Source organism: Notolabrus celidotus, chromosome 9 (genome assembly GCF_009762535.1).
Source record: "Notolabrus celidotus isolate fNotCel1 chromosome 9, fNotCel1.pri, whole genome shotgun sequence".
In the NCBI taxonomy this organism is placed as follows: Eukaryota; Metazoa; Chordata; class Actinopteri; order Labriformes; family Labridae; genus Notolabrus; species Notolabrus celidotus.
The window spans coordinates 381,988-408,076 of NC_048280.1; the positions used below are offsets into that span (position 1 = coordinate 381,988).

At 42.9% G+C, this 26,089-nt stretch overlaps 4 protein-coding genes across 6 annotated transcripts; 1 reads left to right on the top strand and 3 right to left on the bottom strand.

Moving 5' to 3' along the window:
* Nucleotides 1–39: 39 nt before the first annotated feature.
* Nucleotides 40–1,222, bottom strand: LOC117818780 (activating signal cointegrator 1 complex subunit 2 homolog). Its single transcript, XM_034691844.1, has 3 exons — nt 1,086–1,222; nt 959–1,008; nt 40–855 (listed from the first exon to the last, which is right to left on the bottom strand). The coding sequence occupies exons 1-3, from the start codon at nt 1,100–1,102 to the stop codon at nt 191–193; spliced, it is 732 nt and encodes a 243-aa protein (XP_034547735.1). The 5' UTR covers nt 1,103–1,222; the 3' UTR covers nt 40–190.
* Nucleotides 1,223–9,185: 7,963 nt separating this feature from the next.
* LOC117819204 (gamma-gliadin-like) lies at nt 9,186–10,401 on the bottom strand. Of its 2 annotated transcripts, none has more exons than XM_034692456.1 (4): nt 10,265–10,401; nt 10,138–10,187; nt 9,352–10,034; nt 9,186–9,271 (listed from the first exon to the last, which is right to left on the bottom strand). In XM_034692456.1, exons 1-3 carry the CDS (start codon nt 10,279–10,281, stop codon nt 9,391–9,393), a joined length of 711 nt encoding a protein of 236 aa, XP_034548347.1. In that variant the 5' UTR covers nt 10,282–10,401; the 3' UTR covers nt 9,186–9,271; nt 9,352–9,390. The 2 variants fall into 2 exon arrangements, with proteins under 2 accessions (XP_034548347.1, XP_034548348.1); XM_034692457.1 differs by having other exon boundaries at nt 9,352–10,050.
* A 1,602-nt stretch (nt 10,402–12,003) lies between these two features.
* On the bottom strand, nt 12,004–13,371 carry LOC117819203 (pinin-like). Of its 2 annotated transcripts, XM_034692454.1 has the most exons (5): nt 13,235–13,371; nt 13,108–13,157; nt 12,238–13,010; nt 12,166–12,204; nt 12,004–12,085 (listed from the first exon to the last, which is right to left on the bottom strand). In XM_034692454.1, the coding sequence occupies exons 1-4, from the start codon at nt 13,249–13,251 to the stop codon at nt 12,187–12,189; spliced, it is 858 nt and encodes a 285-aa protein (XP_034548345.1). In that variant the 5' UTR covers nt 13,252–13,371; the 3' UTR covers nt 12,004–12,085; nt 12,166–12,186. The 2 variants fall into 2 exon arrangements, with proteins under 2 accessions (XP_034548345.1, XP_034548344.1); XM_034692453.1 differs by having other exon boundaries at nt 12,166–13,010.
* Nucleotides 13,372–20,547: 7,176 nt separating this feature from the next.
* On the top strand, nt 20,548–25,047 carry LOC117819291 (natterin-3-like). Its single transcript, XM_034692583.1, has 3 exons — nt 20,548–20,572; nt 22,408–22,498; nt 23,795–25,047. The coding sequence occupies exons 2-3, from the start codon at nt 22,408–22,410 to the stop codon at nt 24,871–24,873; spliced, it is 1,170 nt and encodes a 389-aa protein (XP_034548474.1). The 5' UTR covers nt 20,548–20,572; the 3' UTR covers nt 24,874–25,047.
* Nucleotides 25,048–26,089: the final 1,042 nt, after the last annotated feature.

The following is a 26,089-nucleotide window of genomic DNA, read 5'->3' on the forward strand; positions in this document are numbered from 1 at the left end:
CAGAGAGAACAAAGCTGCATTAACTCAAGGACACAGAGCTGGTGAGTACTTTTTTTTTTTTTTATTGCTTCCTCATCAAGTAGAATGTGAACCATGTGAACAGATGAAGAGTGAAGGTGCAGGATTAAAAAGGCTTCAGCTGGTTAAACTTCAAGTCATCCCGTCCATACAACCACTTCATCTACACCCTCTAGTGTGGAGCCTGGGCCTGGAACTTGGGAGCCTGGGCCTGGATCTGGGGAGCTTGGGCCTGGATCTGGGGCTTGGGCTGGTAGCGTGGTGCCTGAGGCTGGACCTGAATCCTGGGCTGGTTGAGAGACACTTGTGGCATAGGCCTGGAGTAGCGGGGCAGCAGGCGGTGGCTCTGAACCAGAGGCCGGCTGTAGGGCACTTTGCTCATCTGTGCTGGTTTGGACTGACCCTTCGGCGCTGGTTTTGGCTGACGCTTCAGCGCTGGTTTTGGCTGATGCTTCAGCGCTGGTCTGGGATGGCGGATGATCACCTGGCGCTGAACCACAGGCCTGGGCTGGCGCCGGAGCACGGGCTGGGGACGGTATTGGGGCCCCTGGCGCTGAGGCTTAATCACGGGCTGTGGGTGGCGGATGATCACCTGGCGCTGAACCACAGGCCTGGGCTGGCGTTGGAGCACGGGCTGGAGACGGTATTGGGGCCCCTGGGACTGAACTACCTGGCGCTGAGGCTGAGACACATAGTGAAGCACTTGGACCTGAGGCTGAGGCTCAGGCTCGTATTGAGCCACATACTGCCGGAACTGAGGCTTGGGCTGGTATGGAGTTAACCGGAGTCTAGGCCGAATCCTGGGCTGGAAGCTCGGGGCCTTGCCTTTGGAGAAAGCTGTTGAGAACAAACACAGAGTGAAATATTAGTTTGCTCCCTCTTTGGAAGTCCCTGAAGGGTACTCAGGTTGAACCAGAGTGAGAGGAGAACATGAACTCACATTTGGTCGCATGAAGCTCTCCAACAAGCGCCAGCCAGATCAACACCACTCTGAGAACAGAGACATTTAAACATCACTCTGCAGTCACTTCAAACACTTCAAACTCTGAAAGAAGACTGAAAGTTACCTTAGTGAAAGTCCCATTGTTACAGCCGGAGTCCTGATCCAATGCAAACTGAGCTGCCTGAATCTTCTGTGGCTGACCGGAGTGATGCCACAGAGGTGCAGAGATCCAGAGCATGCTGTGCACCGGGTTTAAATAACTACTGAGTCAATCACAGCTCTGTGTTCCTGACGAGCTGATTGGGAACAGGTGGAGGTGAGGGACCTGGAAGGAACACTGCCTTCTGATCACAGGTCACTTACCTCCCAGACATCCATGTTTTCAATCCACAACTCATTTCTAACATCAAACTAAACACTTAGTTTTTATTTTTAATTCACTTTTTATTGTTTTTAAAACAGCTAACACTCAGAAGAACACTAAAATAATTATTATTTAAAAAAAAATACTGAAAAAAAAAAATATTGTCATATAAAAGGAGTAATGAGGCCATGTACGAAAGAAAGACGAAATAATGAAGAATTAAATTATTTTAAAAGATAATAATTTTGAACTGGGATCATCACATAAAGACATTTAACTAAAAATTAACATATACAAAATGTTGAAAAACAAAGAGATAAATCACCTCCCTCCAAAAAAACGTAAACAAAAACAATAGTTTCACTAAATACAACTTTATTAGGAGAGACTTCACATGAATAGATCACATTAATGTATTTCATAAGACATAACTTAACACACAACATACAAAATATTTTACAAAACTAAGAAACATTTTTTAAATTACAAAGAAAACTATTTTGCAAGTTACTGACCAGCGCTACCAAACTCATTATTTTATCCATAAAACATTCTCAAGGAGAAAATGTTAAACACCATTAAGGCCAAATTACATTATTGAACAGGTTTAATATCTGTGTACAATTCTGTAAAAACTACAGATATTAAACAAGAGTGTCAACATGGATAAGAATTTTAATTAAAGCAGCAAGCGGCGATGAACGGGCCCTCACACACCTGCAACCGTCGCCTACATGAGCCACCGCCACATGTAAACCACCGCCTGATATTTGCCATCACATGATGTGAAAGCAAGATCTGAGGAGCATATACTGGCTTAGGTTGTGCAAATGTTCCAAGTTTTTGGCAGATTGCCAAGAAAACCTCAAACTTGACAGTCTGCCACGCCCACAATTTTAGTCTGATGGTTTTACAATGGTCAATATGTCTGCTATAGAATGTGCCTTGTTTGGACTGAATCGGAGAGAGCCCTAGGACGAGTTCTCAAAAGTATGCACCCTTATTTGGGCGTCATTCTTCACATTCAAAGCTGTATGTGCGTTTGATGCCCCGCCTCAACGCATGCCACGCCCACAATTTTAGTCTGAACGGAATTCTTTGAACAGTTTTTTCTCGTCAAGGTGTCTCCTATAGGTTGCCCTTGGTTTGGACTGAGGGTGCATCTCAAAGCTCTAAACGTCCATCCTCGCGTCTCTTCCTCACGTCTCTTCCTCGCGTCTTAGTCCCGCCCACCAGAGATGCGAGGAAATGAAACCAGAGGAGAGAGGAACGAGGAGATTTGTATTTAGAGAAATGAGACGTCCTCTCCTCCGGAGCGTCACGTGAAGCGACGTCGGTTTGTGATGACGGCTTTAACAGCTGTTTGTGTCTGCACACATGTTCACTGTAATAACTCTGATCAATATAAACAGTAACAGAGCTCTGTCTCTGTGTTTACATGTTTAACACACACCTGTTTAACACACACCTGTTTAACACACACCTGTTTAACACACACCTGTTTAACACACACCTGTCTAACACACACCTGTCTAACACACACCTGTTTAACACACACCTGTTTAACACACACCTGTTTAACACACACCTGTCTAACACACACCTGTTTAACACACACCTGTTTAACACACATCTGTTTAACACACACCTGTCTAACACACATCTGTTTAACACACACCTGTTTAACACACATCTGTTTAACACACACCTGTCTAACACACACCTGTTTAACACACACATGTCTAACACACACATGTCTCACACACCTGTCTAACACACACCTGTTTAACACACACATGTTTAACACACACCTGTTTAACACACACCTGTCTAACACACACCTGTTTAACACACACCTGTTTAAAACACACCTGTTTAACACACACCTGTTTAACACACACCTGTCTAACACACACCTGTTTAACACACACCTGTTTAACACACACCTGTTTAACACACACCTGTTTAACACACACCTGTTTAAAACACACCTGTTTAACACACATCTGTTTAACACACACCTGTTTAACACACACCTGTCTAACACACACCTGTTTAACACACATCTGTTTAACACACACCTGTCTAACACACACCTGTCTAACACACACCTGTTTAACACACACCTGTTAAACACACATCTGTTTAACACACACCTGTTTAACACACATCTGTTTAACACACACCTGTTTAACACACATCTGTTTAACACACACCTGTTTAACACACATCTGTTTAACACACACCTGTTTAACACACACCTGTTTAACACACATCTGTTTAACACACACCTGTCTAACACACACCTGTTTAACACACACCTGTTTAACACACACCTGTTTAACACACACCTGTTTAACACACACCTGTTTAACACACACATGTCTCACACACCTGTTTAACACACACCTGTTTAACACACATCTGTTTAACACACACCTGTCTAACACACACCTGTTTAACACACACCTGTTTAACACACACCTGTTTAACACACACCTGTTTAACACACATCTGTTTAACACACACCTGTTTAACACACACCTGTTTAACACACACCTGTTTAACACACACCTGTCTAACACACACCTGTCTAACACACACCTGTCTAACACACACCTGTTTAACACACATCTGTTTAACACACACCTGTTTAACACACACCTGTTTAACACACACCTGTTTAACACACACCTGTTTAACACACACCTGTTTAACACACACCTGTCTAACACACACCTGTTTAACACACACCTGTCTAACACACACCTGTTTAACACACACCTGTTTAACACACACCTGTCTAACACACACCTGTCTAACACACACCTGTTTAACACACACCTGTCTAACACACACCTGTCTAACACACACCTGTCTAACACACACCTGTCTAACACACACCTGTTTAACACACACCTGTTTAACACACACCTGTTTAACACACACCTGTTTAACACACATCTGTTTAACACACACCTGTTTAACACACACCTGTTTAACACACATCTGTTTAACACACACCTGTTTAACACACACCTGTTTAACACACATCTGTTTAACACACACCTGTTTAACACACACCTGTCTAACACACACCTGTTTAACACACACCTGTCTAACACACATCTGTTTAACACACACCTGTTTAACACACACCTGTTTAACACACACCTGTTTAACACACACCTGTCTAACACACACCTGTCTAACACACACCTGTTTAACACACACCTGTTTAACACACATCTGTTTAACACACACCTGTTTAACACACACCTGTTTAACACACATCTGTTTAACACACACCTGTTTAACACACACCTGTTTAACACACACCTGCACATGAAGGGAATCAGCTCTCTGTTTATTCTGTCCTAAAGCATCACAGATCCATTCATCAGTAAAATGTCTCATTATTAAATTATTTATTACTTTAAGGGAAAATAGAAACCATGCAACTCTTTTCAAACCCTGTGCTCATTAATGATCAGCCTCATATGAAACTTTATTAACCTGACAGGAAATATAACAAGTGTTTTTACTAACAGACAAACTTTACTGTCAGACTTCTCTTCATGAAGAAAACCAGAACAAACTGGGAAACTAACAGGAGGAAGAACTGATCATTAATATATATTCTATCAATGATGTTAGACTCTATTACTCTATTTCATTAGACAGTGAATCTGACAAAAACAATCAGATATAACATAATCCATCCTCTGTTATATTGAATTTATGATTTTGCGATCAGTATTTTGTTTTTAAAATTCATATCAAACACTTTTCAATCTCAGCTCATCACATACAGACTGTTTAGAAACCGACGTGTGTTTATGATCTGTTTCAGGGCACCCTTAGAGACTGTTTTAAGGTCTGTTTCAGGGCACCCTTAGTGACTGTTTTAAGGTCTGTTTCAGGGCACCCTTAGTGATTGTTTTAAGGTCTGTTTCAGGGCACCCTTAGAGACTGTTTTAAGGTCTGTTTCAGGGCACCCTTAGTGACTGTTTTAAGGTCTGTTTCAGGGCACCCTTAGTGACTGTTTTAAGGTCTGTTTCAGGGCACCCTTAGAGACTGTTTTAAGGTCTGTTTCAGGGCACCCTTAGTGACTGTTTTAAGGTCTGTTTCAGGGCACCCTTAGAGACTGTTTTAAGGTCTGTTTCAGGGCACCCTTAGTGACTGTTTTAAGGTCTGTTTCAGGGCACCCTTAGTGACTGTTTTAAGGTCTGTTTCAGGGCACCCTTAGTGACTGTTTTAAGGTCTGTTTCAGGGCACCCTTAGAGACTGTTTTAAGGTCTGTTTCAGGGCACCCTTAGTGACTGTTTAAAGGTCTGTTTCAGGGCACCCTTAGTGACTGTATTAAGGTCTGTTTCAGGGCACCCTTAGTGACTGTTTTAAGGTCTGTTTCAGGGCACCCTTAGTGACTGTTTTAAGGTCTGTTTCAGGGAACCCTTAGAGACTGTTTTAAGGTCTGTTTCAGGGCACCCTTAGTGACTGTTTTAAGGTCTGTTTCAGGGCACCCTTAGTGACTGTTTTAAGGTCTGTTTCAGGGCACCCTTAGAGACTGTTATAAGGTCTGTTTCAGGGCACCCTTAGAGACTGTTTTAAGGTCTGTTTCAGGGCACCCTTAGAGACTGTTATAAGGTCTGTTTCAGGGCACCCTTAGAGACTGTTATAAGGTCTGTTTCAGGGCACCCTTAGAGACTGTTTTAAGGTCTGTTTCAGGGCACCCTTAGTGACTGTTTTAAGGTCTGTTTCAGGGCACCCTTAGTGACTGTTATAAGGTCTGTTTCAGGGCACCCTTAGAGACTGTTTTAAGGTCTGTTTCAGGGCACCCTTAGAGACTGTTTTAAGGTCTGTTTCAGGGCACCCTTAGTGACTGTTATAAGGTCTGTTTCAGGGCACCCTTAGAGACTGTTTCAAGGTCTGTTTCAGGGCACCCTTAGTGACTGTTATAAGGTCTGTTTCAGGGCACCCTTAGTGACTGTTTTAAGGTCTGTTTCAGGGTACCCTTAGAGACTGTTATAAGGTCTGTTTCAGGGCACCCTTAGTGACTGTTTTAAGGTCTGTTTCAGGGCACCCTTAGTGACTGTTATAAGGTCTGTTTCAGGGCACCCTTAGTGACTGTTTTAAGGTCTGTTTCAGGGCACCCTTAGTGACTGTTATAAGGTCTGTTTCAGGGCACCCTTAGTGACTGTTTTAAGGTCTGTTTCAGGGCACCCTTAGAGACTGTTTCAAGGTCTGTTTCAGGGCACCCTTAGAGACTGTTATAAGGTCTGTTTCAGGGCACCCTTAGAGACTGTTTTAAGGTCTGTTTCAGGGCACCCTTAGAGACTGTTTTAAGGTCTGTTTCAGGGCACCCTCAGTGACTGTTTCAAGGTCTGTTTCAGGGCACCCTTAGAGACTGTTTTAAGGTCTGTTTCAGGGCACCCTTAGTGACTGTTTTAAGGTCTGTTTCAGGGCACCCTTAATGACTGTTATAAGGTCTGTTTCAGGGAACCCTTAGAGACTGTTTTAAGGTCTGTTTCAGGGCACCCTTAATGACTGTTTTAAGGTCTGTTTCAGGGCACCCTTAGTGACTGTTTTAAGGTCTGTTTCAGGGCACCCTTAATGACTGTTATAAGGTCTGTTTCAGGGAACCCTTAGAGACTGTTTTAAGGTCTGTTTCAGGGCACCCTTAATGACTGTTTTAAGGTCTGTTTCAGGGCACCCTTAGTGACTGTTTTAAGGTCTGTTTCAGGGCACCCTTAGTGACTGTTTTAAGGTCTGTTTCAGGGCACCCTTAATGACTGTTTTAAGGTCTGTTTCAGGGCACCCTTAGTGACTGTTTTAAGGTCTGTTTCAGGGCACCCTTAGTGACTGTTTTAAGGTCTGTTTCAGGGCACCCTTAGTGACTGTTTTAAGGTCTGTTTCAGGGCACCCTTAGTGACTGTTTTAAGGTCTGTTTCAGGGCACCCTTAGTGACTGTTATAAGGTCTGTTTCAGGGCACCCTTAGAGACTGTTTTAAGGTCTGTTTCAGGGCACCCTTAGTGACTGTTTTAAGGTCTGTTTCAGGGCACCCTTAGTGACTGTTTTAAGGTCTGTTTCAGGGCACCCTTAGTGACTGTTTTAAGGTCTGTTTCAGGGCACCCTTAGTGACTGTTATAAGGTCTGTTTCAGGGCACCCTTAGAGACTGTTTTAAGGTCTGTTTCAGGGCACCCTTAGTGACTGTTTTAAGGTCTGTTTCAGGGCACCCTTAGAGACTGTTTTAAGGTCTGTTTCAGGGCACCCTTAGTGACTGTTTTAAGGTCTGTTTCAGGGCACCCTTAGTGACTGTTTTAAGGTCTGTTTCAGGGCACCCTTAGAGACTGTTTTAAGGTCTGTTTCAGGGCACCCTTAGTGACTGTTTTAAGGTCCGTCTTTTCTCTGTTATTAAACTCAGCTGATGTTAAGTTTCGGTTAAGTCCGAGCCGCTGCAGCGTCCAATCGGTGAGTGATATTCGATAAGGGGGCGTGTCTGTCAGAGAAAAGACTTCAGCAAAGTCTGCTCTCGTGTTTCCTCGATTATCCCTCCTTGGATCAGTCTCCTCGCTCCTCGCTCCTCTCTCCTCCAGCAGCGTTTAGAGCTTTGGGACGCAAGTTAAAATGGCGCGTCAGTAAGTACTTCCGGTTCGACCGAGGAGCGAGGAGCGAGGAGACTGCAGTTTAGAGCTTTGAGATGCACCCTGAATCAGAGAAAAGCCCTCGGAGAAGATAGCGAAAGAACGCACCCTTATTTGGACGCCATTTTTCATGTTCAAAGCTAGGTGGCGCTCTTCCTGTTGAGTTTGGGATATGGGTGCAAGAGGCTTTTTTGTGCGTCCTGATGCCATGAATATGCGTATTGATTTTCAAGCATGTAGCTCAAAATAACCTCTATGGGGAGGGGTTTTGGACACTGTAGGGGGCGCTAGTGAGCACATTTTTTCAACTTTTTTTGCGACACCCATAAAATGTTGCAATTTTCTCCAGGACTGACGAGCGTGTTGGATGAGGTGAGATTATGTGCATTTTAAAGTCACAAAAATCCATTTTCCAACATTTTTTTTGATGCCCGCCCCAAACTCTGACACGCCCACATCTTTCGTCTGAACGGAATGCCTTTACTTTGTATTAATCGTCAATGTGTTTACTATAGAATGTACCGAGTTTGGACTGAATCGGAGAAAAGCTCTAGGAGAAATGAGCAAAAGTATGCACCCTTGCACGGACCCATTTTTCATGTTCAAAGCTAGGTGGCGCTCTTCCTGTTGAGTTTGGGATATGGGTGCAGGAGGCTTTTTTGTGCGTCCTGATGATATGAATATGTGTAGTACTTTTCATGCATGTAGCTCAAAAAAAAAATATGCGTAGGGTGTTATTTTTACTTCTAGGGGGCACTACTGAGAATTTTTTTGAGAGACCTACAATAACTTGCAATTTTCACCAGGCCCGATGAGTGTGCATAAATATCCGCGCTTTCATTCACGTTCAGGGGTCCAAAAATGCGTTTTAAGTGGCGAAAGAAAGAACAATCCTTAGGGTTACAATAGGGCCTTCGCCACCATTGGAGCTCGGGCCCCATGATGGGCCAGATGACCCTCTATGCTGTGTGGGTCAGTTTACAAGCCTAGCTGTGGGCCACTGGGCCCCAATGAGAAGAACTCTGTAGATCTGGTTGGTAGTTCTCTGCAGACAATGCTGCATGTATTGAGCTACTTTTTGAAAGTCTGAAAACTTTATCTGCAACCCATGGGATTAAGGAATGCCCAGTCCAACTCCAAACACCATTAAGTTAAACACTGCATGTCTGTGAGGGTGGAAAGGCTTAAAAACGATCAAAAAGTCATGACAGGAATTTTCAGCAAAATACATTTTATTTTTCCTCAAGACTTGGTTCAAGCATCAGTTCCAGAAAGGACCAGTTGAGACAGCTGAAGAGATCTGCAATGAGAGAGAGCAGTGGTTAAACTTCAGGATGCAGTCAGACTGAAGGTGCAGACTTTAAAGCTTTCAATGCTTACCTTCAATCTGCATCATGTGGTCTAGTGGAAAGCCTGGATCTAGGACTTGATGCTTGGAGCCTGGATCTGGGGCTTGTAGCTAGGAGCCTGCGGCTGAAACGTGGGCTGGGAACTGGGGGCCTGGACCAGAACTCTGGGCTGGTTAAGAAACATTTGTGGCAGAGACTTGGAGTAGCGGGGCACCAGTTGGTGGGTCTGAACCAGAGGCTGGTTGTAGGACCCTTGGCCACTGTACCCGGTCTGGGGCGCAGAGTAGGACCCTTGGCCGCCGGACCCAGTCTGGGGCTGGCTCTGAGCCACAGGCTGGGGCTGAACAACGACCACCTGGCGCTGAACCACTGGCCTGGGCTGGCGCTGGAGCACAGGCTGGGGATGGTATTGGGGGCCCTGGGACTGAGGCTGGCTCTGAACCACGGGCTGGGGCTGGACAACGATCACCTGGCGCTGAACCACAGGTCTGGGCTGGCGTCGGAGCACAGGCTGGGGACGGTATTGGGGCCCCTGGGACTGAACTACCTGCTGCTGAGGCTGAGACACATACTGAAGCACTTGGACCTGGGTCTGAGGCTCAGGCTCGTCTTGAACCACATACTGCCGGAACTGAGGCTTGGGCTGGTACGGAGTTATTCGGAGCCTCGGCCGAATCCTGGGCTGGAGGCTCGGGGCGTTGCCTTTGGATAAAGCTGTTGAGAACAAACACTGAGTGAAATATTAGTCTGCGCCCTCTTTGGAAGTCCCTGAAGGGTACTCAGGTTGAACCAGAGTGAGAGGAGAACATGAACTCACATTTGGTCGCATGAAGCTCTCCAACAAGCGCCAGCCAGATCAACACCACTCTGAGAACAGAGACATTTAAACATCACTCTGCAGTCACTTCAAACACTTCAAACTCTGAAAGAAGACTGAAAGTTACCTTAGTGAAAGTCCCATTGTTACAGCCGGAGTCCTGATCCAATGCAAACTGAGCTGCCTGAATCTTCTGTGGCTGACCGGAGTGATGCCACAGAGGTGCAGAGATCCAGAGCATGCTGTGCACCGGGTTTAAATAACTACTGAGTCAATCACAGCTCTGTGTTCCTGACGAGCTGATTGGGAACAGGTGGAGGTGAGGGACCTGGAAGGAACACTGCCTTCTGATCACAGGTCACTTACCTCCCAGACATCCATGTTATCAATCCACAACTCATTTCTAACATCAAACTAAACCCTTAGTTTTTATTTTTAATTGACTTTTTATTGTTTTTAAAAACAGCTAACACCCAGAAGAACACTAAAATAATTATTATTTTAAAAAAAATACTGAAAAAAAAATTATTGTCGTATAAAAAGGAGTAATGAGGCCATGTACGAAAGAAAGACGAAATAATGAAGAATTAAATTATTTTAAAAGATAATCATTTTGAACTGGGATCATCACATAAAGACATTTAACTAAAAATTAACATATACAAAATGTTGAAAAACACAAAAAACAAAGAGATATATCACCTCCCTCCAAAATACAAAAACAATAGTTTCACTAAATACAACTTTATTAGGAGAGACTTCACATGAATAGATCACATTAATGTATTTCATAAGACATAACTTTTAACACACAACATACAAAATATTTTACAAAACTAAGAAACATTTTTAAAATGACAAAGAAAACTATTTTGCAAGTTACTGACCAGCGCTACCAAACTCATTATTTTATCTAAAAAACATTCTCAAGGAGAAAATGTTAAACACCATTAAGAACAAATTATGTTATTGAGCAGGTTTAATATCTGTGTGCAATTCTGTAAAAACTACAGATATTAAGAGTGTCAACATGGATAAGAATTTTAATTACTGCTGCAGAAACTGTTCAGATCAGCTGATTTAATTATCTCTTCAGGTAGACTCAGACAACTGCCTACCTTCAACATGGGAGGGACCTTGCTAGGCAAAAATGTCTTAAACCAAGTGTACCTCTAAGATGTATTTGTTATGGTCCATGTCTGACAGAAGGAAGCTTTACACACATTGGTAACTGAAACTCAAATAGTTCAAAGAGTAAAGCATTGAAGTGTTTTAACTCTTAAAGTTACTCAGTCTGTATGTTTACCATCTTTGCAGTGCGTTGTGTGTAATCCAGTGGATTCCTTTAATGTGATGGACTCAGTCTTTGCATTTTATCAAAGTCAACATGCATCTGTGTACAGGCATGGAACAGCAACATAATGCACCAAAGCTAGTGTCTAGATTTGCAGATGGTTCCAATCCTTCACCATCCTCCTCCTTGGGCTTCACTGCAGCCAGAAACCAGGGGGAGCTCCAAGGTTTTAGCTTCACATCTGTGTGTTTAAAGTGTTTAAAGTCTTGAGATTTAAAACAACCCATGATAGGCCAGATGACCCTCTATGCTGTGTGGGTCAGTTTACAAGCCTCGCTTCAGGCCACTTGGCCCCAATGAGAAGAACTCTGGATCTGGTTGGTGGTTCTCTGCAGACAAAGCCACTGGTATTGAGCTACTTTTTGAAAGTCTGAAAACTTTTATCTGCAACCCATGGGATTAAGGAATTCCCAGTCCAACTCCACAAACAGGTCACCCCACCATTTAGTTAAACACTGCACGTCTGTGAGGCCAGAAAGGCTTAAACCTTGAGAAAGTCATGATACAGGAAGTTTCAGCAAAATATTTTATTTTTCTCAAGACTTGGTTCAAGCTTCAGTTCCAGAAAGGACCAGTTGAGACAGCTGAAGAGATCTGCAATGAGAGAGAGCAGTGGTTAAAGTTCAGGATGCAGTCAGACTGAAGGTGCAGACTTTAAAGCTTTCATCTCTTACCTTCAATCTGCATCATGTGGTCTAGTGGAAAGCCTGGGCCTGTGGCTTGTAGCTGGGAGCCTGGGCCTGGGCCTGTGGCTTGTAGCTGGGAGCCTGGGCCTGGTATGTGGGCTTGTAGCTAGGAGCCTGGGCTTGGTATCTGGGGGCCTGAGGCTGATATCTGGGTGCCTGGACTCTAAGCCTGGGCTGGTTGAGAGACACTTGTGGCAGAGGCTTGGAATAGCGTGGCACCAGTTGGTGGGTCTGAACCAGAGGCTGATAGGAGGAACCTTGGCTGCTATACCCAGCCTGGGGCTGATAGTACCCAAGGCCGCTGTGTCCGGCCTGGGGCTGATAGTAGGACCCTTGGCCACTGTACCCGGTCTGGGGCTGATAGTAGAACCCTTGGCTGCCATAACCGGTCTGGGGCTGATAGTAGGACCCTTGGCTGCCATACCCGGTCTGGGGCTGGCTCTGAATCACGGGACGGGGCTGAACAACGATCACCTGGCGCTGCACCACTGGCCTGGGCTGGCGCTGGAGCACAGGCTGGAGATGGTAGCGGGGCCCCTGGGACTGAGGCTGGGGCTTGCTCTGAACCACGGGCTGGGGCTGGACAACGATCACCTGGTGCTGAACCACAGGCCTTGGCTGGCGTCGGACCAGAGGCTGGGGAATGTATTGGGGCCCCTGGGACTGAACTACCTGCTGCTGAGGCACATACTGAAGTACCTGGACCTGGGTCTGAGGCTCAGGCTCGTATTGAGCCACATACTGCCGGAACTGAGGCTTAGGCTGGTACAGAGTCATATGGCGTCTAGGCTGAACCCTGGGCTGGAAGCTTGGGGCCTTGCCTTTGGAGAAAGCTGTTGAGAACAAAGTGAAATATTAGTTTGCTCCCTCTTTGGAAGTCCCTGAAGGGTACTCAGGTTGAACGAGTGTGAGAGGAGAACATGAACTCACATTTGGTCGCATGAAGCTCTCCAACAAGCGCCAGCCAGATCAACACCACTCTGAGAACAGAGACATTTAAACATCACTCTGCAGTCACTTCAAACACTTCAAACTCTGAAAGAAGACTGAAAGTTACCTTAGTGAAAGTCCCATTGTTACAGCCGGAGTCCTGATCCAATGCAAACTGAGCTGCCTGAATCTTCTGTGGCTGACCGGAGTGATGCCACAGAGGTGCAGAGATCCAGAGCATGCTGTGCACCGGGTTTAAATAACTACTGAGTCAATCACAGCTCTGTGTTCCTGACGAGCTGATTGGGAACAGGTGGAGGTGAGGGACCTGGAAGGAACACTGCCTTCTGATCACAGGTCACTTACCTCCCAGACATCCATGTTTTCAATCCACAACTCATTTCTAACATCGAACAAAATACAATCCACTTCATTTATATAGCACATTAAAAAAAAATCAATCAAGTGCTGCACAGGGAGGTGAAATAAGTTAAAGACACACAGAGCATTAAACACTGTCAGAGAATAAAATAGATTCAAATGAAAGAATCATCATAAAAAAACAAAAAAGTAAAACACAAAATTACTAAAATAAAAACACTGTAAGAGCAAATGAAAATCCAATAAAAGAACAGACCACACAACGCTCACACTGAGTTAAAAGCCAAGGAGTAAAAATATGTTTTAAGGCGGGATTTAAAAGGGGGCAGCTCGTTCCACAGTTTGGGGGTTTCAGCTGGTCTTAGGGACCACAAACAGCTGCTGACCAGTAGACCTCAAAGACCTTGTGGGAGTGTAGCTTTGCAGGAAGTCAGAAGTTTCCTGTGGAGCTACACAAACAGTAACATCTTAAAATAAATCCTGAAATGAACAGGGAGCCAGTGGAGGGGGGCGAGGATGGGGGTCATGTGCTCCTGCTAACACTAACATGAAACAGCTAACACCCAGAACAACACGAAAATATTAATTATAAAAAAGAATACAGAAACAAAAATATATTCTCATATAAAAAAGGAGGAATGAGGCGATCTATGAAAGAAAGGCAAAAATAATTAAACATTTAAATATTGAAAATAATGATTTTGCACTGAGATCATCACAAAAAGACATTTAACTAAATATCAAAATATACCCACATTTTGCAAAACACACAAAAAGCAAAGGAATAAAAAACAACTTTATTCTTCACATGAATAGATTACATAACTTTTAATACACAACACAACATAATACAAAATATTTTAAAAAACTAAGGGAAATTTTCAAAATTACAAAGAAAACTTACAAAATTACCAAAAAATAAAATATTACATAAAAGTTAAAATATTTCAAATATTCAATCAATCAATCAATCAATCAATCTTTATTTGTATAGCGCCAAATCACAACAAACGTTATCTCAAGACGCTTTTACAAACATAGGAGGTCTAGACCACTCTATGTCAAATTATGAACAGAGATCCAACTTCAAGACCAGATCAGACTCAGTCTGACCCCACCTTAATCCATCATGAGCATTGCACATCGCAGTATTTAGCTAGTTACAGTGGTGAGGACAAACTTCCTTTTAACAGGCAGAAACCTCCAGCAGGACCAGACTCATGTTAGACAGCCATCATGCCTCGACTGAGTTGGGTCTGGAAAGACAGATAGAGGGGAGTAAGAGAGAGAGGTGATAGTGATGAGACGAGTCGTAGAAGCTGTTGCCGCTGGAGTCCAGCACGTCCGTATCAGCTGGAGTCCAGATCGTCCGCAGCAGGAGGACGTCTACGGCAGCTCAGAGGAATCTACGAGACAAGGGAGCTCAGGGACTCCAGAAAGGTCTATGGTTAGTAACTTTAATGGGACAGGCAGAGTTAAAGTAAGTGATGAAGGGGTTGGGGGGAAGAAGGTGAGCTAGGATCCCAGTGTCAGTGTGCCAGTTCCCCCGGCAGTCTAGGCCTATAGCAGCATGACAAAACCTGGTCCAAGCCTGATCCAGCTCTAACTATAAGCTTTATCAAAAAGGAAAGTTTGAAGTCTACTCTTAAAATTACAAAGAAAACTTACAAAATTACCAAAAAATAAAATATTACATAAAAGTTAAAATATTTCAAATATTCACACGAAACAATAACCTTTCATGGAAAACAACATTTAAAAAAAACACATCACAAAAAAACAACTTCTGGACTCCATCCTCATCCTCCTCGATCTGAGTGCGGCCTTCGACACCATTTCTCACCCCATCCTCCTCAATAGACTCTCCTCCATAGGCATCACTGACACCCCCCTGCACTGGTTTCACTCCTACCTCACAGGCCGCACTCAGTTCATCCAACTCAAATCCTTCACTTCACATCCCTCCCCCCGTCACTTCAGGTGTGCCCCAGGGCTCTGTCCTGGGGCCCCTCCTCTTCATCACCTACCTTCTCCCACTCGGCAATATCTTCCGCAAATTCGGCATCCGCTTCCACTGCTTCGCGGATGACACCCAGCTCTACCTCTCCAGCAAGCCCGACTCCACTCTCCCACCCTCCTCCCTCACCCTCTGCCTCTCTGAGATCAAGTCCTGGTTCACCTCCAACTTCCTTCAACTTAACAGCAATAAAACAGAACTCCTCCTTGTAGGCACCAAATCCACCTAATCCAAAGCCGACAGTTTCTCCCTCTCCATCGACAGCTCCACAGTGTCCCCCTCCCCCCAGGTAAAGAGTCTGGGTGTCATCCTCGACAGCTCGCTTTCTTTCAACACTCACATCAATAACATAACCCGGTCTGCATATTTCCACCTCCCCAACATCAACAGTCTCCGCCCCTCTCTCACCCCTCACACCACTGCTGTCCTGGTCCACAGTCTTGTCACCTCCCGTATCGATTATTGTAATTCACTCCTCTTCGGTGTCCCTCACAAATCCCTCCATAAACTTCAACTGGTCCAAAACTCTGCAGCCCGCATCATCACTAGAACCCCCTCCTTCCACCACATCACCCCCATCCTCCAGCAGCTCCACTGGCTACCGGTCAAACTCAGAATCAATTTCAAAATCCTCCTGTACACATTCAAGGCCGTCCACAACCTCTCCCCCCCGTATCTGTCTGATCTCCTCCACATCGTCACCCCCTCTCACTCCCTCAGGTCTTCCTCCTCCCTCCACCTCTCTGTGCCCCCTGCCTGTCTCAGCACCATGGGGAGCAGGGTGTTCAGTCGCTCTGCTCCCCAACTCTGGAACTCACTCCCACCAGACATCAGAAACTCTGACTCTCTACCCCTCTTCAAATCAAAACTCAAAACCCATCTGTTTCAGTCTGCATTCCCTGTTTAATATCCACTGCTTCATTTTAACTTAACTTAACTTAACTTTAACATTTAGCAAAAAAAGGGACATTTCAACAATTTTCAGCAAAACAACACTTAATAGAGCAAACTCAATTAAACAAAAAACAAATGAAGTGTTTAAAAAATATTTTGAAAAAAAATCCAAGTAAAGAAAAACTCAACAAATAGACATGATTTTAACATTTTAATATTTTATGATGAACGTCTAAATTTCAGGCCTCAGGCTGCTCATAACTCAAAAATGCTTCTTCAAACTCGACAATATTTTAGAAAACATTAAATTTAAAACTCATCTAAAGTTCACTGAAGACACTGACAGTTTCTAATATTTACATTTTTTATAAATGTTAAAAATATAATAATAAAGGTGGACAGTTTCACTGGTGCAGATAAAAGGTTCTGAATTCTGATTTGATACCTTGAGTCTGAACTTTTCTGTAAAGTTGAACCTGCTGTGTTTGAATACATCGCTCTAGTTTTCCATCCATCCATCTTCTTCCGCTTATCCGGGTCCGGGTCGCGGGGGCAGCAGTCTCACACGGGGAAGCCCAGACACTCCTCTCCCCGGCCACTTCCACCAGCTCTTCTGGGAGGATACCGAGGCGCTCCCAGGCCAGCTGAGAGACATAGTCTCGCCAGCGTGTCCTGGGCCTTCCCCGTGGCCTCCTCCCAGTCGGACATGCCCGAAACACCTCCCCAGGGAGACGTCCGGGAGGCATCCTAACCAGGTGCCCGAACCACCTCCTCTGGATCCGGAGGAGCAGCGGCTCTACTTTGAGCCTCTCCTGGATGTCTGAGCTCCTGACCCTCTCTCTAAGGCTGAGCCCAGCCACCCTGTGGAGAAAGCTCATTTCGGCCACTTGTATTCGCGATCTCGTTCTTTCGGTCACTACCCACAGCTCGTGACCACAGGTGAGGGTCGGAACGTAGATTGACCGGTAAATTGAGAGCTTTGCCTTCTGGCTCTGCTCTCTCTTCACCACGACAGACCGGTACAGCGCCCGCATCACTGCAGACGCCGCCCCGATCCGTCTGTCAATCTCCCGCTCCCGCTCCCTTTTCCCCTCACTCGTGAACAAGACCCCGAGATACTTGAACTCCTCCGCCTGGGGCAAAGACTCCCCTCCGACCCGGAGAGGGCAGGCCACCCTTTTCCGACTGAGCACCATGGCCTCGGACTTGGAGGTGCTGATCCCCATCCCCGCTGCTTCACACTCAGCTGCAAACCGTCCCAGCGCGAGCTGGAGGTCACCGCTCGATGGAGCCAATAGGACGACATCATCTGCAAAGAGCAGAGACGGAATCCCAAGGCCACCGAACCGGAAACCCCCCGCCACTTGGCTGCGCCTAGAAATTCTGTCCATAAAAGTTATGAACAGAACCGGTGACAAAGGGCAGCCCTGGCGGAGTCCAACCCCCACCGGGAACGAATTCGACTTACTGCCGGCAATGCGAACCAGACTCTGGCTCTGACAATACAGAGACTGAATGGCCCGTAGCAACAGGCCATCCACCCCATATTCCCGGAGCACCCTCCAAAGGATACCTCGGGGGACACGGTCGTAAGCCTTCTCCAGGTCAAGCACATGTGGACTGGTTGGGCAAACTCCCATGCCCCCTCCAGCACCCTCCCGAGGGTATAGAGCTGGTCCAGTGTTCCATGGCCAGGACGAAAACCGCATTGTTCCTCCTGTATCCGAGGTTCAACCAACAGCCGGACTCTCCTCTCCAGCACCCAAGAGCAGACTTTCCCAGGGAGGCTGAGGAGTGTGATCCCCCTATAGTTGGAACACACCCTCTGATCCCCCTTCTTGAAAAGGGGGACCACCACACCCGTCTGCCACTCCAGAGGCACCGTCCCCGATGTCCATGCAACGTTGCAGAGGCGTGTCAACCAGGACAGCCCTACAACATCCAGAGCCTTGAGGAACTCGGGGCGGATCTCATCCACCCCCGGGGCCCTGCCGCTTCGGAGCTGTTTGACTGCCTCCGCGACCTCGGCCCCAGTGATGAACGAGCCCACCACCAAATCGCTCTAGTTTTAATAAACTTTAAAGAAAGAAACTTAACCTTTCCTTCTGAACTCATTGAATATTAACAAAAACAAATAACAGATACAATACATGCTTCTTTTAGTGAGACTATAAGGAACCAAACTAGGAAGTAGGTGGCTCTTGTTCTTTGTTTTAATGAAACCTGTTGAAAAGTATTTTATGAATCGTTCACTTATTTAAGGAAACAAAGATAAATACAAATATCTGTGGTAACCCTAGAGTGTAAAACCAGAGAGTAAACATTGCCTCCTGAATGTCAGGGGAAAACCAACAGCATTTCATCAAGACAAGGAAGAAATCCATGAATAATGCAGCATTTAAAAAGTTGAATCTACAAGGAAGATTAACTTTATAGTTAACAATTAACTGTCCTCTCAGCTCAGCAGTCAGAAACTTACTTTCATTTTAAAAACTGCTCCTAAAACATGTTGACATAATGTATTGTCTTTCCCAATAGTACTATTGGAAGCCGTTTGAAAAGTTGTGCACACTGAAAATAACAGAAACAATTCTCCATATTTAGCTCCAAAATGTCATAAAAACGTTTTATGAATTTTTAAGTCACTCTTTTTTGATCTTCACATTCAATTTTGTTATGACAAATATATTCAAGTTACAATTACTCTTAAAGGTGACATATCACGCTTTTTTCATCAACATATATTGGTCTAAGAGGTCCCCAAAACATGTCTTTAAAGTTTATGCTCAAAAAACCACTTTGAAATCAGATTCTGGTCTGCCTGAAAAACCCTCTTCTTCAGCCCTGCTCAGAACACTCTGTTTTCTCTCTGACCACGCCCCCTCAGGAAGTGGGTGTGGCCTCGTCTGTCCAGCACGTTGATCTAATGTTTACATGTTGGCTGAATATACACGGCTGCTCACAGACCCGCGTTACTTCAACCCTCTGAATCTGATCCAGAATCTGATTCTGATGGAGAGGCGCCTGCAGCAGGACCTTTCTGAACCATTGGTCACAGATTTAGTGTTTCTTGTTGTTTTATTTGTCAGCATGTCGACGTGTGTCTTGGTACACAGCTACCAACATGTAGCTATGTGGCTATGCTAACTAGCGCTAGCACTTATCCATGATAAATAAAAATCATCCACTAGATCTTCAAATCTGCAGACGTGGGGAGTCAAACCGACCTCTGCCAGAAAGGCAGCAGGACCTTTTATGAAGGATTGGTCACAGATTTAGTGTTTCTTGTTGTTTTATTTGTCAGCATGTCGACGTGTGTCTTGGTACAGCTACACTTCATGAAGCAGACTGAGAGAAACCATTCCAGGAGACCATTCCAGAATCTAAAATATAAAACATATTCTGCTTTGTTTAACACTTTATAAAAAATTAAATAATCCCATATATGTCCTTTCAAAGTTTAGATGTCTTCAGTTTTACAATCATTAAAATAAATACAAACCCTGGAATGAGAAGGTGTGTCCAAACTTTTGACTGGTAGTGTAAATATAAATGTTAAATAGGAATGTTGATTGCTAAATCAAAATGTTAAATGCTAAATCGAAATGACAAATGTTTGATCTAAATGTTAAATGTAACTAAATGTTAAATATGAATGTTCATTGTTAAATCTAAATGTAAAATGATTTATCTAAATATTAAATGTTTTATCTAATTGATAAATCTAAATGTTAAATGTTGAATATGAATGTTGATTGTTGAATTGAAATGTTAAATGTTAGATCTAAATGTTAAATGTTAGATCTAAATGTTAAATGTTGAATATGAATGTTGATTGTTGAATTGAAATGTTAAATGTTAGATCTAAATGTTAAATGTTGAATATGAATGTTGATTGTTGAATTGAAATGTTAAATGTTAGATCTAAATGTTAAATGTTGCTCTGCGATCAGAAATAGAAACTCTGGAACAGGGAAGAGAATTCCAATGTGGCACAAAGAGAACAACATTAATCTTGATGACTCTCGCCTGGTTAAACTTCAGTGTTTAATGTGTAAGCTAAGATAAAATAGCAAACTGTGCTTTAGTAGTTTGATTACTCAGCCATGAAGCAGCTCCACGATATAAACCTGAAAGAGACTGGAGGGGCAGAAGCTGACGGACACTGAGAAGGTGAGTACCTTTCACTGTTATTATCACAGAACTTGACATCAGAGTGTAAAATCAGAACAATATCAGATTAATAATGTTGAATGAATTACAAACATGATTTTTATTTCTTAAATTATCACATTTCGTATATACAGTATGACATATTTCCAAAATCTTGAGATAGTATTTTGAGTAAACACGTGTATTATTTATAGAAAGTGAAAACTCTCAGGCTCAATGTTCATCTTTTGGAATGTTAATAATAATAATAATAATAATAATAATAATAATAATAATAATAAAAAAATAAATAAAATAAATAAATAAATAATAATAATAATAATAATAATAATAATAATAATAATGGAATTCTTTATTGGGCGTCGTTTGTAAAGTTGTTAACATTTCTCCACATTCAGATCCAAAATGTCATAAAAACTAGTGAGAATTTTAAAAAATCCCTCATTTATCACATTAAGAGCAATATTTGTGATCATTTTCAGTTAATATTGTTGTGAAAAATATATTTAAGTTACAATCACTGTTAAATCCAAATGCTGAATCTAAATCTAAATGTTAAATCTGAATGTTAAATGTTAAATCCAAATGTTAAATGTTGCTATGTGACCCTAAATATTTAGCTAATATGCAAATTCACACTGCAGTCCAGTGGAAATCCCAGATTTAGCAACAGCAACTTAGTTTGTCCATTACCATGAACTGGTTCAGTACTCTCTGAGAATTGGGAAAACTCTTGATGGCTTTCAAAACTGCCTTTCAGACATTTTTACTGACTCCTGCGGGCAGTTTGGCCAGTAATCCGTAGGAGTCCTCCCCTCCGGCAGGCGCTACAGATCACTGTGCGCCAAAACAACCCGCCATAAGAACAGTTTCTTCCCCCAGGCTGTCACTCTGATGAACACTAAACCATAACAGTGTCACACCTGTCAGATAAATACTCTCTGTAAATACACGATGCAACAATTCTCCAAGCAGAATTCCATATTTCTATTTATTATATTTTATTATTTAACTTCTATTTTTATAATGTAAAAACTACTTCTGCAACTCACCACTGTACTTTAATCATATAATTTTTTAGCCTGGACATATTAGTCAAGCCTATTTGTTGTTCTTTTGTATTTATAGCTGATGATATTATTATTATATTTTTATTTTTATTTGTAGGTCTTATTCTTATGCCTTGTACAAAGAGAGCACAGTTTACCAAAGTCAAATTCCTAGTGTGTTCAAGCATACCTGGCCAATAAAGCTGATTCTGATTCTGATTCTGAGTCAGTACTGACAGACTATGATTGGGATATCTGTATCGCTTTAGGAAGCTTTTATTTTGGTACTTCCTTTAGGCAGCAGTGTGGATTTGTATGGGGCACCATTAGCACCAAATGTTTGAGAGGCAACGCTCAGAGACAGTACTGACTCAGTCTGTGGTACAGACAAGCTAAGTTGCTTTTGCTACATCTGCATCACTTTATGGAGCTTTTATTTTGGTATTTCTACTAGATGGGAGTGTAAATTTGAATATTGCTAAATATTTTGGATCGCAGAGCAACACTTAAAGCTGGGGTTGGTAGTCTCGGAAAACTAGCATGAATTTGAATGTAGCATGTCCTCAGGATTCCATCTAACCCCTCCCCTCATCCCCTCGGAGCTCCTCCAAAACGACAACATTTAGATTTAACATTTAACATTCAGATTTAACATTTAACATTTAGATTTTAGATTTAACATTTAAAATTTAGATTCAACCAGAATGCGGAATGATAAAGTCCTAGATGTTTGATGTTGTATGATAAACTGCTGATGACTGTCTTTGTTGTGTGTTTACTCTACAGATGATGTTTTCACTTTTCTTGATGCTGACCCTTCCAGCTCTGTGCCTGACCGGTCCTCTGGATGTCAGGAACAACACAGAGCTGATGGATGGTAAACAAGTTTGCTTCACACACTTGGTGTTTTCTTCACAATCAGTTTCTGCTTTGTGTTCGCTTTGTGTCTCCCAGAGGAAAATGTTCCTGCTCAAGTCTTTCTCTTCTAAGTCTCGGGAGACAAAATTGAGATTCTCACTTCAGCCTCATTCAAGTTTCAAATTGTTCTCATTAGTTTCTCCTAAAATTCACCAGGAGAAATAGTTGAGACCATGACATGAGTCTGATTTGAGACTTAAATGAGAGATCTCATTAATGGATCATTTTCTTCTCTTTTTTAAAATATATTTTTGGCCTTTTTGCCTTTATTTGACAGGACAGCTGAAGAGAGACAGGAAATGTGGGGAGTAGAGAGCGGGGGACGACATGCAGGAAATGATCGACTGGTTGGGAATCGAACCAGCGACCCCTGCGACAAGGACTGTAGCCTCTGTATGTGGGGTGCTTAGACCGCTAGGCCACCAGCGCGCAATAGAATCCACCCCTTTAATTATAATAATCTGTCTAAATCTGGTCGGCCCTTTTGCAGCCCATATTTTAAATAAATGGTCGGTCAGACCTGGGATGAAATCTCTATCTTTAGCAGTTTCTCTCAAATCCACTAAATCTTAGTGATGTGGTTTTGTTCCACACAGACTTGTAAAGGAAGGACCAGACTGTGAAGTCAAAGAAGAGATCAGTTCACATCTAAATATCTGATCTTGAAGTGGTTCAAATGTTTTAATGAGAATTGTAAGTTTGTGGACAATTACATTGAAATCTTAATTTTGCAGGGCTCTATAAATGTTGATGAAAAGATGAGCTCAGGCTCTTTCTTTGCTCCATCTGAGCTCAACTTGAGACACAAAAACTGAGTCTGACTAAAACAAATGGATGAGGTTAGATTGAGAGAGCTCCCTGATTTCTCCACCTGAGCTCAAAAGGAGTCACAACACCTGAGAAATACCTGAGAACCATTTCAGATTTAGACCAGATCTCCTTTAGAACTGAAAGGGAGACTAAGCTGAGACTTAGTCTCTGGAGGCAAGAATGAGAAACAGGAGACATAAGCTATAGTCTCATTTTGCTTTCAAACAGATCTCATTGTTGTCTAGGAGACAGAAATGAAACACTTTTGAGATCTCCTCTCTAAATTTATTTTCCTATGGGCTGTCTTGTCAGGAACAAGAATACCAAATTCAGGAGTCTCAGAGTGTCCTGTGGCCTCTTTGAATGTGGACATCACATTTTTCACTTTAATCTGATGTGTTAAGGAACCCAATGTCTTGACCATGCTTTTTTTCTTCCTCCACAGATCTCAGTGGCACCAAAATCACCGACAACACATCCGTGGAAATGGACCCACTCCTTGTGACTGTTGTAAAGTTCAGGCAGAAGAGGCAGGCTCAGTCGTCTTCCATCGTTCCAAGTGGTGATGGCTCCCACCTGGAGTGGGTGTCCTGGAGTAACCCTCTCCCTAATGGAGCAGTCTCAATCTACAATGATTACACTCATCGCACTGAATATGTCTGCAAATACAAGTGTTATGCTGGTTTTTATGACCCAAGTAAGACAGATCCTAAGTGCTACTATCCCAACCAAAAAAAAGAACATGCTGGTTCCCCTTTTGACATCCTGGTGAACAGAGACAACTTTGAGATCCTGGAGTGGAAGGGTGGTTCCTATGGTTCAGTTCCCAAGAATTCAGTCAGGACCTGTCCCGATGAGGACATATATGTGGGGAAGAACAAATATGGACTTGGAAAGGTTGTTACTAAGGACAGGGCCTTCTACCTGCCGTGGAAGGGTTATGAATATTGGTACAGCTACTACCAGGTCCTGACAGTCCGTAAGAACATAATTAGCCAGGAGATTTATGATGTCAGGTACAACATTGACAAGTCAGAGATCTTAAAATATACCCCAGAGATCATACGCGAGTCCACCATCGAGAATCATGAATGTCACTCAGTGTTGAAAACAGACACCCTCACAGAGACGGATCAGGTGACACATAGTTGGGACTTCACATTTTCTGTAACAAGTGGTGTTAAAACAACTATCACAGTCGGCGTCCCCTTCAACACTTCTAATGGTATTGAGATCAGCCATGAGGCAACATTTGAGTACTCCAGTGGCAACACCGTGGTAGACACCATCACTGATACAGTATCTGTGGAGCTCACAGCCCCCCCAAACAAACGCTGCACCATACAGATGATGAGGTATAAAAGCAAGGTTACAATCCCGTTCACTGCACTCATCAAACGCACCTACGGTAACGGGGATGTCCACACAGTGTCCATGACCGGGACGTACAGCGGCATGCAGGTTGGAGAAGTTAAGGTGTTGCTTTCAAGATGTGAACTTCTGGATGATTCTACATGTACCTGAAATATAAAACTCTAACATCATGTTTGACATGTATATCTATATGTTTGATTAACCTCCAGTTTTTGGATTAACTTTCATTTAGTCACATTTCAATGACCTTGATTAGGATGATTAAACTAAAGTGATGTTATTAATAGAACATTATAATATGTTGATCTGTGCATTTAAAAAAAAAGGTCCTCAATGAATTGTTTCAAATATAATAAAATCACCTGGCATTAAAAATGTGTTTCTTATTGTTCTACTACACTGACAAAAAATGACACTCATCATGTTTCTTATAATTATCCTTTTTTACATTTTATATTCCTCTTCTTCTTTACGCTGTTTCCTATTTAAAGCAATACAGAGTCAGTAGATGGAGGTTAGGTTTTTATATGCAAAGAGATCAGAGTAGTATCCACCAATCAGGTGTCAGCAGGAAAAACAGTCTGTATGGAGAAACATTCCATGAAGAAGGTCAGAGCTAAAAGAACATCAGTGTCTCTAATCCTCTTTCATAGACGTCCATTCAACAAACAAACATTGTAGACGTAGTTTTCTTCTCCTCTTGAGGACAGACCTGACAAAGCTTTTTACTTTCAGCTACAACTAACCTGTAATTACAGATTCTGATTCAGACACATGTTGAATCTGGATCTCAGGGTCTGGATTTTAGTCTGAGAAGGGTTCTGGTCTCTGTCTGTAGTCTGAGTAGTATCCACCAATCAGGTGTCAGCAGGAGAAACAGTCTGTATGGAGAGCAACAGCAGGTGTTCTAGAATTCTGACATCAAAGACAGAATTCCAGAATTCTGTTTTTGATGATGTCGGAATTCTCTTTGATGATGTCAGAATTCTGTCTTTGATGATGTCAGAATTCTGTTTTTGATGATGTCAGAATTCTCTTTGGTGATGTCAGAATACTGTTTTTGATGATGTCAGAATTCTCTTTGATGATGTCAGAATTCTGTCTTTGATGATGTCAGAATTCTGTCTTTGATGATGTCAGAATTCTGTCTTTGATGAAGTCAGAATTCTGTCTTTGATGATGTCAGAATTCTGTCTTTGATGATGTCAGAATTCTGTCTTTGATGATGTCAGAATTCTCTTTGATGATGTCAGAATTCTGTCTTTGATGATGTCAGAATTCTGATCTTTGATGATGTCAGAATTCTGTCTTTGATGATGTCAGAATTCTGTTTTTGATGATGTCAGAATTCTCTTTGATGATGTCA